The following is a 13,641-nucleotide window of genomic DNA, read 5'->3' as shown; positions in this document are numbered from 1 at the left end:
GACCTATTTGCTATTCTTCTTCCTGTCAAGTACTATCTGTGCTTTTTACACAAAATATTTGCTGTCTCGTTTACCATCGTGGTGTTATGTCATGCTTAGGGGCTCATACTTGATTGATACAAAAGTACGCAAAAATGAATAGCAGTGAATGATAAAGAGATTGCAAACTAAATGAACTAAATCTAGCTTCACAGGAGCTAGGAAAACTAGATGATGCAAAGACTGCTGTGAACTGTCTTGTGCTGGGTGTACTAGTCATAAGCCATGAATTTTCTTCCTTTTCCTTTTGTTTTAGAATCAAGTTTTGGGAATTTGGGGGCTAGATATTTACAAGGATTTCTGAACTTTCTCTCATAGAAGGTGACAATATTTGTTGGTTCACATTGAAAAACAGCCTTTCCATTATTACTCTTATGAGGCATGTAAATTGTCATTCCCAAGGCAGATCTAATTATGGTCAGCTCTCTTAAGCTACAGTGAAAGCTAGGTAATAATTGATGAATATGGAAGAATTGTTGTATCTTTCTTTTGTATTGGGAAAAGAGAAGTGAGTTAGGAACTGTTAGACATGGATTCTAGTCTAGACCTGTCCTTGAGAAGTCTACAACCTTAGGAAGTTTGCTTAACTTTTCTGTGCTTGTTCTCCCTATATGTAAAGTAAAGGAGTTGACTTATGAAACTTCTGTGATTTTAAAATGTGTTGTCAATGCTGTACTCCACTAAACACTGTCTTTCTTCCTCTGTAAGGGTGTCCTGCTACTACAGGCGCTAACAAGAAGCAATGGAGCAATCCAGAAAATTGTTGCTTTTGAAAATGCCTTTGAGAGACTGCTGGACATTATTACAGAGGAGGGGAACAGTGATGGAGGTATAGTATGAAGAGATTTGTGAAAAGATTGCTTTTGTACTTATTAGAGAACATGACTGGAGGAGAAGTTGGAACTCACACTTCAGGCTCTGCCTCCTTTCACTGCAGCGTGCTGAGTGTGGACAGCCTTTCATTTGTCCTGTTTGGTATTTTATTAGGCTTCTGCAATCTAGATTGATGTCTTTGATCATTTCTGGAAAATCACAGCTATATCTCTTCAAATACTGCATTGTCACATCTTCCCTGTTTTTCTGAAGGCATGGGTTAATATGGAGGCCCTTTTGCAGATTTGGCCAAGCCAGATGCTGAAAGTGAAGAGGGAGGACACAGCTGAGAGTTAGTGGAGAAAGTTAGAAGTCACCTTTTGGAGACTAGGAGAGGCATTAACTACTGTAATTGGATAGTCAGGGGTAAGGACCTATGAAGGTGTCCATCATGACTTCACAGCAGTATGAGCTGCTCCCCCACCCCCAGTAGAATTCAGCTGCCTAGGGACACATGTGGAAAGGAAGGCGCTCTAAGAAGACAAGGAGGCAGGAGAACTGAACATTATCTGTAGAGCGGAAGAAGTGAAGATCTATACAATCTAAGCTGGATAGGGAAAGGAGGAGCTTCTAAAAAGGGAAAAAGGTGTCTGGTTAAAGGGTTGAAATTCTCAGGAAATTCACGGAACAGATAAGTTGAGAATACCTGAGCCACAGAGATAAGAGGTTGTACTAAGAGGGTGAGGATTGTTACTGAAGGTGAGGCAGGCTCAGCGCCTGTGGCTCAAGTGGCTAAGGCGCCAGCCACATACACCTGAGGTGGTGGGTTCGAATCCAGCCCAGGAGTTGGAGGTTGCTGTGAGCTGTGATGCCATGGCACTCGACCCAGGGGGACAGCTTGAGGCTCTGTCTCAAAAAAAAAAAAAGGTGAGGCAAAGGAACTGGGACTAGGTGTTAAATGGGTTGTTGTTGAAATTAAAGTGAAGACTACAGCAGCACTTAAAGAAGACCTCACAGAAGAGCTGTCTGTGATGTTTTCAGTGAACAAAGAGCAGTGACCATGAATTTGTTACATAACTACAGTGAGAATAGTGAGAGATGGTACAGCTGGATAGCCTCATTCTCAAGGGAGCAGGGGTTTTTGTATGAGAGGATAGAGGAACTTTTTTATGTGAGAGGGTAGAGGAACTATGGTCTCTGGAAAGTAGTCTGCCTAGAGGAGCATAGAGTTCACATCGTGACTGCCCAGTGCACAGGATTGAGAGCATGAACTGCTTTCACAGCAGCATTTATCAACCAACATTTGAGAGTTTGAAATAGGATCATGAAAGGGTTTGAAAGGAGATGAGGTGGGGAGAGGAAACACGAAGCATTGCAAGATGCAGCAATGGGAAAGCTGACTAGAGAGGAGTGGACTTCAGGAGGTGACTGAGGAAAATGGGGTTTTGAGGAGAGGGGAAACTAGCTGATCTCCAGGGTTGCTGAGACAAGTTTCAATGGCTCTTTATAAGTGATAGTGGCCTTTGAGGCTCCAGGGTCCACTAGAGCCTGGGAGGAAGGCCTGCCAGTTATAGGGAGGGCTTTAACATGCTTTTTCCTCCAGACCCTTCCGCTCCTTCTGAGAGCAGACCTTACTTAACGGAGGTTTATGGTCCTGGTCCTGCGTAAGACATGGATGTAGTGGTTCCTCCTCCAGAGCTGAGGGTCTGTGTGGTTCACAGCAGGAGGAGAGGAAGCCTGGAATCAGGACAGATGACTGGTTACCTTCAATATTTCAAGTTAGGGCTTGGCGCCTATAGCTCAGCCGGCTAAGGTGCCAGCCGCGTACACCTAAGGTGGCGGGTTCGAATCCCCAGCCCGGACCCGCCAAACAACAATGACGGCTGCAACCAAAAAATAGCAGGGCGTTGTGGCGGGCGCCTGTGGTCCCAGCTACTTGGGAGGCGGAGGCAGGAGACTCGCTTGAGCCCAGGAGTTGGAGGTTGCTGTGAGCTGTAATGCCATGGCACTCTACCCAGGGGGACAGCTTGAGGCTCTGTCTCAAAAAATATATATATATATATATTTCAAGTTAAAAGTAGCAAATAAAAGTGTACATTGATCTTTTCAGTTAGAGCCAGAACTTGTTCTTGGAAGATGCGTCTGCTGATTAGAGTTTTCTAGCATTTTCCTTATGTACATTGTATAGAATTTGCATTTTGGTTTTTTCAAAATGAAGTGTGGGAGCCTTCTAGGTTTTACAACTACTTTCTTTACCTTATCTTTTAGAATCATATTATCCATCCTTAACAGTTGATTTCAGTTTTGGGAGTTTTTTTTTTTTTTTTTTAAATAGAGTCTCACTCTGTTACCTTCGGTAGAGTGCTGTGGTGTCACAGCTCACAGCAACCTCTAACTCCTGGGCTGAAGTGATTCTTTTGCCTCAGCCTCCCCGAGTAGCTGGAACTATAGGCACCCACCACAATGCCCAGCTAGTTTTTCTATTTTTAATAGAGACAGAGTCTCACTGTTTATCAGGCTGATCTTGAACTCCTAAACTCAGGTGAGCCACCCGCTGCAGCCTCCCAGAGTGCTAGGATTACAGGTGAGAGCCACTGTGCCTGGCCCTTAATAGTTATTTTTAATGACTTGTTCTCATTGAGTTTTGCCAAAGACTTAAATTTAGTTTTCTTAAGAATAACTGTTTTCACACTTATATTTGGTAGTTTGTCATATTTAATTAATAACTAGTGCAAGTAACATGGTTTTTGAATAAAACAATTGACTCTTCGATACAATGATGATGGTGACATAATCATGAAAACATGATTCATGAAATAAATTAGAGGGGCACCTGTGGCTCAGCGGGAGGGGTGCTGGCCCCATATGCCAAGGGTGGTGGGTTTGGACCCAGCCCCAGTCAGCTAAAACAGCAGTGGCAACTACAACAAAAAATAGCCAGGTGCTGTGGCAGGCACCTGTAGTCCCAGCTACTCAGGAGGCTGAGGCAAAGAGTTGGAGGTTGCTGTGAGCTGTGACAGCACAGCACTCTACTGTGGGTGACAGAGTGAGACTCTGTTTTAAAAAAAAAAAAAAATTAAGCATGTATGCCCTGCAGAAGACACTCAAGAGAATGAAAAAACTTAGAGAAAATATTGCAAAACATGTATCTGAAAGACCTCTATCCAAAATATTCCAAGAACTCTTAAAACTCAGCAATTAGAAAACAACTCAATTTTAAAATGGCCAGAAGATCTGAATAGACATCTCACTAAAGAAGATATACAACCAACAAATATAAGCATATGAAAAGATGCTCAAGATTACATGATGTTAGCTGCAAATTAAAACAGTGATATCATTACACACCTGTTAGGATGAGGAAAATCAAAAGAACACTGGCAGCACTAAGGGCTGTTGAGGGTAGACAGCTACAGAAACCTTCTCCCTGCTGATGGGAATGCACATGATGAAACCACTCTGGAAAACAGTCTGACGGTTCCTTACAGAGATAAGGTGTTACCACACAAGGTCTGACAATTGACGTTTGTGAACTTGCCACCATGCTCGTACATTGACAGCACTGTACAGATAACTTAGTCAGGGTTCATAACCTTGATATATCAGTGTCTCACAGCTGTGTTCGTGTCAACCTGGGGTGTCTTGCTGAGTGGCGTTCATTGTCCTTGCATGTTTTTGTGGGCTGTCAGGAGAGTGTCACAGCTTGAATTAAAGCAACAAACATACATTTCATACATTTCTGGTTCTATTTGTCAAAAGTATCACTGATGAATTGTTGCAAAAATTCACTGAATTATCTATCAAAATTGTCAGCTGACTGTGGGAAACACAGCAGACCAAGTAAACATTAATAGAAAGATAGTTCAGAAAATCTTAACTGAATCTTGGTCAAGAACTCATGACTCTGCATCAGGACAATGCACCAGCTCACACAGCAGTAGCTGTGAGGGAGTTTTTAACTTGTATTGGAATATCCTTGGATTTGCCTGACCTGGCACTCAATGACTTTTTCCTTTACCCAAAGATAAAGGAAATAGTAAAGGAAGACATTTTGATGACATTCAGGATATCAAGGGTAATATGATGACAGCTTTGATGATCATTCCAGAAAAAGAATTCCAGAATTGCTTTGAAGGAAGGGTGGACTAGGTGCTGGCATCAGTGCATAGCTTACCAAGGGGAGTACTTCAGAGATAACCATAATCTTAGTCAGCAATGATGTCTGTAGCACTTTTCTAGGACAAGTTCGCAAACTTAATTGTCAGGTCTCATATGATCCAACAATCATACTCCTTGATATTTTCCCAAATTAGTTTCAGAATTATGTCCACACAAAAACATGCACATGAATGTTTATAGCAGCTTTAATTCATAATTGCCTAAACTTGGAAGCAATCAGAATGTCCTTTAGTACTGAGGACCCCAGCCTCAGGGCTATGAGCTAGTACTGGTCAGGGCCTGCTGGGAACCCGGCCATACAACATAAGGTGAGCGGCTGAGCGAAGCTTTATCTCTGTTTGCAGCTGCTCCTCATTGTTTCACATTGCCCCTGAGCTCCGCCTCCTTCAGATCAGTGACAGCATCAGATTCTCACAGGAGCACACGTGAGGGATCTAGGCTGTGGCTCCTTGTGCGAATCTCATGCCTGATGATCTGAGCTGGAGATATAATGTACTTGAATCATCCTGAGCCCACCCCCACCCCCCTGTTCCCTTTGCTGTTGGAAAAATCATGTTCTTTGAAACCGGTCCCTTGTGCCAAAAAGGTTGGGGACTACTGCTTTAGTATTTGAATGAATAAGTAAACCATACCATCCTTACAGTGGAATATCATTTAGCCAAAAAAAAAAGTTGTCAAACCCTGAACAGACATGAGGGAACCTTAAATGCATATTGCTGAGTGAAATGAGCCAGTCTGAAAATGCTACCTAATGTATGATTCCAACTGCAGTCGATGCTGGACAGTGCACAGTTAAGGGAGTTAAGGGGACCACACCCTGGCACAGGAGAAAAGCCACGTGGAACTTTTGACTTTCCAAAACCACAACTACAATAGCTAAGGTTTACTAGGAGCCTTACCAATAACATGGTCAATACATATTTTATATGTTTTCTGTTCTGTATTCTTAAAATAAAGTGAGCTAGAGAAAAGAAAATATTATTTTAAAAAATCACAGGGAAGAAGAAATGTATTTACTATTGATGAAATGGAAACGGGCTATAATAAAGGTCTTTGCCCTGATTGTCTTCACACTGGGCTGAGGAGGAGGAAGGGCTGGCCTTGCTGTTTCAGGAGTGGCAGAGGCCAAAGGAGATCCGAACATAAGTGGACCTGTGCAGTTCAAGCCCATGTCAGCCGAGGGTCAACCCTGTCTGAAACTTGGGAACAGGTAAAACCCTCGAGACAGTAAAAGTATATAGATCACTAGTTTCCAGGGATTTAGGATGTAGAGGACAAAAGGATAAATAAAAGAGAACAGGGGATTTTTAGGGTAGTGAAATTATTCGGTGTGATACTATAATGGTAGATACAGGAGATTATACATTTGTCAAAGCTCTTAGAGTTTCACAGCACAGAAAGCAAACTCTAAGCTTAACCGTGGACTTCCGTAACAGTGCATCAGTACTCATTTGTGAGTTGTAGCAAGTGTCCACACAGCAGGGGAGGAGGAGAGTACAGGCATACCTTACTTACCGCACTTACCGTGTGCTGCATTGTTTTCACAAATTGAAGGTTTGTATCAACGCGGCATTGAGTAGGTCTGCTGGCTCCATTTCTCTAACAGCACGTGCTCACTTCATGTCTCTGTGTCACGTTTTGGTTGTTCTCACAGTATTTCAAACTTTTCATTATCACTGTGTCTGTTTTAGAGATCAGTGAGTGATCTCTGATGCTACTTTGCACCCATTCAAGACAGCAAACTTAAGCATAAATGTTTTTGTTCTGACTGTTCCATTTTCTCCCTCAAGTCTCTGCCTTCCCTTGGGCTCCCTCTTCCCAGAGACACAATACTGCAATTAGGCTAATTAATTAATAACCCTACAACAGCCTCTTAAGTGTTCAAGTAAAAGGAAAAGTCACACATTTCTCCCTGTATACTGCAAACTAGAAATGATTAAATTTGGTGAGGAAGGAGTATCAAAAGCTGAGATAGGTGGAAAGCTAGGCCTTTTGTGCCAAACAGCTAAGTTGTGAATGCGAAGGAGAAGTCTTGACAGAACTTAAAAGTGCTGCTCATTGAACACACAAATGATAAGAAAGCAAGACATAAGGCGATTTTTTTTTTTTTTTGCAGTTTTCAGCCGGGGCTGGGTTTAAATCCGACACCTCCGGCATATGGGGCCAGCGCCCTACTCCCTTGAGCCACAGGCGCCGCCTGTGAATTATTTTTTATTTTGAGACGGAGTCTTAACTGTATTGCCCTGAGTAGAGTACCATGGCATCACAGTTCACGGCAACCTCAAACTCTTGGGTCAAGTGATCCTCATGTCTCAGCCTCTGGAGTAGCTGAGACTGCAGGTGCCCACCATGACACCTGGGTAGTTTTTATATTTTTAGTACAGATGGAGTCTTGCTCTTGCTCAGGCTAGTCTTGGACTCCTGAGCTCAAGCAGTCCACCTACCTTAGCCTCCCAGAGTATGAGGATTATAGGCATGAACCACTGTGCCTGGTCATGGCAAATTATTTTGGATTGGGAAAAAAGAAAGAAGAAAGTGAAATACTCTTATCACTGATAAAAAGTTTTAGTGATCTGGTTAGAAGACAAAACCACAACATTTCCTTATCCAAAATCTAATCCAGAGCAAGACCCCAACTCTTTTCAATTCTGTGGAGGCAGAGAAAGGTGAGGAAGTTGCAGAAGGAAAGTTCGAAGCTAGCAAAGGTTGGTTCACAAGGGTTAAGGAAACGCCGTCGGAGCAGGCCATCTGCCTTCCCATGCAGAAGAGATGCTGAGCGTGGAGATTTGTCTTCTTTTAAATGTTTGAGAATTCAATTTTCTGTCAGGTTTTATCAGCCTTAACACTTGGATTTTACATTCTTTCCCCAGGGATAGTAGTAGAAGATTGTTTGATTTTGCTTCAAAACTTGTTAAAAAACAACAATTCCAATCAAAATTTTTTTAAAGAAGGCTCATATATTCAGCGTATGAAACCTTGGTTTGAAGTTGGAGATGACAATTCTGGCTGGTCTGCACAGAAAGTGACCAATCTACATCTGATGCTACAGGTATACTGTCCTTAGACGTGAATGTGAGAAGAATTTTGACATTGATCTTTTTGAAGAAAAGAATATTGCTTGTATTTGATAAATCCAGGACATTCCGTTGGTTTCCGGTGGGCTTAAAAACACTCTTTAAACATGGAGATTTGAGTTATTCTTAGAGAGATCCCACCCACCTACTCAGTGTTGACAGTTATTAACATCTTGCAGTTTGGTTTTATCTCTTATTCTCTCTTACTTTGCTGTATTATTTTAAAGCAAAAGCAGAGATGTAGTTTTCTGATGGATTTTGCTTTAGGGAATAATAGGTTATATTGTGGTTGTAAATTTTTAAAATCTCCCTTTTTCACCTAGGTGAAATATTTTTTGAGCATTCATAAATGGTGAATAATGAGCATTCATTCAGTAAACATTTACTGAGAGCTAGGCCTTGGGTACTAGGAAAGGAATGATAATGTCCCTGCTCCCCCAAATTAATGGTCCTGAGTTTTAAGTACAGTACAAATTAAGTTGACAGATTACCTGTGATTGATTTATTCCTTCCTTCCTTTCTTTCTTTCTTTCTTTCTTTCTCTCTCTCTCTCCCGCCTCTCTCTTTCTCTCTCTTCCTCCTTTCCTCCCTCCCTTCCTCACTCTGTTGCCTTGGCTAGAGTGCAGTGGCATCGTTATAGCTCACTACAGCCTCAAACTCTTGGCTCAAATGATCCTTCTGCCTCAGCCTCCTGAGTAGCTGGTACTATAGTTACACCCCACCATACCCACTTAATTTCCTATTTTCTGTGGAGATGGGGGTCTTGCTATGTTGCACAGGCTGGTCTTGAGCTCCTGGCCTCAAGTGATCCTCCCCCGTTGACCTCCCAAAGTGGTAGGATTACAGGCGTGAGCAACCATGCCTGGTCTTACCTGTGATTTTATTAAAGCTTTATGGTAAAAGCTTAGTGGTGATAATAAAAGCGAGGACAGTAGGATCCCAAATGATTTCCTCATCAGAAAAAATTTTAAAGTTCTTTGAATTATTTCACTCATTTGTTCCTTTATTGAATTCCCCTTCTCCAAACCCTTAAGTTAATACCAGCCTCCCCACTTAATAATTCTCTAGTAATTCTTTTGGGTCTTTGAATGTCTCTGGATTGCACCTGTGTCTCTGCTGTTGTACACCTTAAAGCTAAATGGCTAATCTCTAGTAAATTAAGAGTCTGAATGTCGTTCCTTGCCCTGAAAGTTGCCTACATAGGAGTGATTGATAATTATTGTGGCATCATGGTCTGGTTTGCTGGTATATTATTCATTTTGCAATTACTAATCATATCTTCTTTCACGAGAAAAGCAGCCCACTTTGGATTAGAAATTATGTAGTTACTATATTTAGAACATGATTAAAACTGTTACAGAAGTATTTTATAGAATATGGTCATAGAGTCCTCAATAATACAATATTATAGTTATATACTGAGTTGGTTCTTTAAGTATTCTTTGCTTTAAAAAAGTTGGCTCGATTCCTGTGGCTCAAGTGGCTAAGGTGCTAGCCACATATACCTAAGGTGGCGGGTTCGAATCCAGCCCAGGCCTGCCAAACAACAATGATGGTTGCAACCAAAAAATAGCCGGGCGTTGTGGCGAGCACCTGTGGTCCCAGCTACTTGGGAGACTGAGGCAGGAGACTTGCTTGAGCCCAGGAGTTGGAGGTTGCTGTGAGCTATGATGCTATGGCACTCTACCCAGGGGGACAGCTTCACGCTCTGTCTCCAAAAAAAAAAAAAAAAAAGTGTATAAAGAACTAGTGTTTCCTAACTTAATAAAGCTTTTCTCTCTTTATCAGTCTTGAAGACCCTGAATTCCAAGCAAAGGAATTGTGTTTAATTCATTTTAATATATTTTCTACCCTTGAGTAGTTGATTCATTTATGACTTTACAGGTCACAGGTTATATTCCACTATTCCACCTCTTAAGAGTATTCATTCTTTATAGTTTTATTTAGGGTTGCTTGTATTTCAAGTTGACTATTATACACCAAATGAAAATACGTTATTGTTTTCCTGTTTGGATATTGTTTTCCTGTCCTAATTGGAATTATTCATCACGACAGTTACTGTCACGGTTAAATTTAGGGGAAACATCCTTTGAAAAAGTTTTTAGGCATAAAATAATTTTAAATTTTTCATGGAACTACATATTTTTTATGACAAACTCTCCTTCCTGTCCCTACAGGAACCCCTTCTATGCCATGGTTGGACAGTATTGCTGGTGACTCTCAGAAAGCTCATTACCTTAGGAGATAATCTTTTTCCTTGTAGGAGAGTGTTGATTATTAGGATTAATCTATATATTAAATCAAAATTATCTTTATGTAACATCTACAAATTTCTCCTAGTTTTGCTCTTTGGAGCAAAAGAAGTCCATCCCTTGTGTTACTACGTTCCGTATTTGCATGTTGTTATTGGATCTGTCTTCCTTTATCTTATCCTCATAAGCCTTCCCTCTTCACCGTGCTCCCTACTGCTCTGTCATCTAGCAATTTCATAGTTCTTTTTTCTTTACTGATCATCAGTAAAGATATTCAAGTCCTGTTCGATGGTAGAAAAAAAATTCCCCTTTTTTTTTTTAAATAATGGCATAATGATTATGTTTTCAAAAATCCACATCAGGCTGGGCATGGTGAGCCATGCCTGTAACTGCAACACTTTGGGAGGCTGAGGCTGGAAGGATTGCTTGAGGCCAGGATTTTAAGAGCCTGGGCAACATAGGGAGAGCACATTTCTACCAAGGCAGAAATCCTTACTAGTTGGAGACAGAATTACTTAGGAGAGAAATGATACATGTGTATTGCTTGATACTTCCTTTAAATATTCAGAAAAGGGAAAAGAGAAGAGAAGAAGGTAGAAAAGGAAAAAGAGAAGAAAGAAAGAAAAATAGTGGAAGTAGCAGGGAAATAAATGAAGGGGGTTAAAAAAAAATCATGAGAAGTCTGACTAGAAAAGTCCCAGGATTGCAGCGATGTAACTTGGAAGCCTCTCTTCAGTGATGTCAGTTATCAGTCAGCATCTTTGAGAATGTCTGCTAAGCCAGACATCGGTTTTATCATTACTTACTGACTTAACTGCTGATTGAGGTTTTTCTCAAATTTTACTGATTTCTGGTCACCTCTTTATTCACCAACAATAAAAATAACACTTTTCAAACTATTTTTTTAATATTTATCTGCTCCCGTATAAAATTTCCCCATTCTTAGTGAGGTCACAATCTATGATGCATGGTATGTGCCCACTGTAGTGATAAAATCGTTTTCGTCTCTGATAACATCAGTCGCTTCTGTGTGTCTATCATAAAATGTGGGTAACATTTGTACAGAGCTTTGTCATTAACAAAGTATTATAAATACTACATTTGATCTTAATACATGTGTGTAAGATTTTGTACATACATATACATGTAACTAGTTTTAAGATACAAACTACATGTAAAATGGGCCATACTAGTAAGTATGCTAAATAGTTGTGTAGGATGACTTTTTCATGGTTTAAAATCTCAGGTTCAGAGGAACCATAGAGTGGTAGAGATTTAATTGGCACCAGCAGTCAACAAGATCAACCTTTTGCCTAACACATGAATCTTCCACCATATCTCTGTTGTTTCAGCCTCTTTAAATATTTCCAGTTTAGAGGGAATTTATTACACACTACGCTGTTCCTTTTTCAGACCTGCTGTTATTATGTGGTTCATCCTTTGATAAGAAATCTGCCAGCCTCTAACTTGCTCATTTATAAATACTGTGCTTGTTGGGGATACAAAATGACCAAGGCAGTTTCCACTCTCTGGGAATGTCACCGAAAGGAGACAACCTTAAGGAAATAGCGTAATGTAGTATGTCCTGTAACAGAACTGTTGCCAGGTAAACACAGAGGAAAAAAGAAACTCCTAGATCTAGCTCAGCAGGAGATGAGGTTCTTTTCTCTTTTTTTGAGACAGAGTCTCACTATGTCACCCTCAGTAGAGTGCTGTGACGTCACAGCTCACAGCACCCTCCAACTCTTGGGCTTAAGCAATTCTCTTGCCTCAGTCTCCCAAGTAGCTGGGACTGCAGACACCTGCCACAACACCCGGCTATTTTTTGTTGTTGCAGTTGTTTAGCTGCCCTAGGTGGATTCGAACCCACCACCTTTGGTGTATGTGGTGGCACCATTACCACTATGCTACGGGCGCCGAGCCAGGAAAGGGGGTTCTTCACATAGACTTTCTTTTTTTTTTTTTTTTTTTTGAGACGGAGCCTCAAGCTATCCCCCTGGGTAGAGTGCCATGGCATCACAGCTCACAGCAACCTCCAACTCCTGGGCTCAAGCGAGTCTCCTGCCTCAGCCTCCCAAGTAGCTGGGACTACAGGCACCCGCCACAACGCCTGGCCATTTTGGGGTTGCAGCCATCATTGTTCTTTGGCAGCCCGGGCTGGGGATTTGAACCCGCCACCTTAGGTGTATGTGGCTGGCGCCTTAGCCTCTTGAGCCACAGGCGCCGAGCCCACATAGACTTTCTAATTCACATAGGTCAGATTTTCCTATAGCCTTTTCTTATCTTTAAAAGACAGACTTTGTTTTTTCTTTCTTTTATAGCTTGTTCGTGTATTGGTATCTCCCAACAACCCTCCTGGTGCTACCAGCAGCTGCCAGAAAGCCATGTTTCAGTGTGGGCTGCTGCAGCAGCTGTGCACCATCCTGATGGCTACTGGGGTGCCTGCGGATATCCTGACTGAGGTGAGCCGAGTCATGTCTGCTCTGTGGAGGTCGAAATCAGAAGTCCTAGGAGGCGTTAGATATTGGCTGAAGAAAAAACAGTAATTTGATGGCTAACATTTTTTTAATATTAAATTCTTTACTGATCTTATTAAAATACAATAAGCATATTGTTCATGGTATCGATTCCCAAAGATATTCTCATTCTTCAAATGTTATGGTATATAAAGTTTTGTTTTGTGTTGTGTTGGTTTTTTGAGACAGAGTCTCACTTTGTTGCCCTCAGTAGAGTGCTGTGGCATTACATAGCTCACAGCAACCTCAAACTCTTAGGTTCAAGGGATTCTCTTGCCTCAGCTTCTTAAGTAGCTGGGATTACAGGCGTCCACCACAATGTCCAGCTATTTTTTTTACAGGACAGGGTCTTGGCTGGTCTCCAGCTCCCGAGCTCAAGCAGTCCACCCACCTCAGCCTCCCAAAGTGCTAGGATTACAGGTGTGAGTCACCCCACCTGGCTCTAAATAATGTTAAAGCTTAACAGATCCATCGAGAAGATTTGTCATTTTTATTGTATTCATCTGGAATGTACAGTATGATTTATGTTTTGATTTTTGAGAACATAGTGACTTAGTCTAACTGAACAAGTAGGTTCATTGAATAGTAAATTCTTTTTCCTTGATGGATGGCATTTTCTGTTTCTTGCCTATAAGAAAAAGAACTTAGTTGGAAGAAAAGAAATTTAGTTTATTTAATTGTTTTTATTTTTCTCAAATTAACACATGTTCATTAAAAGTAAAAAAAAAATACTACTTCCTCATGTCACCCCATAATTAATTACTTTGT

The 13,641-nt window shown here is 41.2% G+C and overlaps 1 protein-coding gene across 3 annotated transcripts in view; it reads left to right on the top strand.

The window, feature by feature from the left end:
• The window catches only part of USO1 (USO1 vesicle transport factor), a 75,956-nt gene that overhangs the window by 36,568 nt on the left and 25,747 nt on the right, over window positions 1-13,641 (top strand). For all 3 annotated transcript variants that reach the window (XM_012805343.2, XM_003790073.3, XM_023513375.1), the window contains 3 exons: window positions 748-868; window positions 7,902-8,080; window positions 12,679-12,819. In XM_012805343.2, coding sequence (XP_012660797.1) covers window positions 748-868; window positions 7,902-8,080; window positions 12,679-12,819 — 441 coding nt within the window. The remainder of the gene's footprint in view (window positions 1-747; window positions 869-7,901; window positions 8,081-12,678; window positions 12,820-13,641) is intronic.

This window comes from Otolemur garnettii, unplaced genomic scaffold, assembly GCF_000181295.1.
Source record: "Otolemur garnettii isolate 467f Iridium unplaced genomic scaffold, OtoGar3 scaffold00039, whole genome shotgun sequence".
In the NCBI taxonomy this organism is placed as follows: domain Eukaryota; kingdom Metazoa; phylum Chordata; class Mammalia; order Primates; family Galagidae; genus Otolemur; species Otolemur garnettii.
The sequence above is the reverse complement of the archived record's forward strand: the minus strand, read 5'-3'. Positions and strand labels throughout refer to the sequence as shown.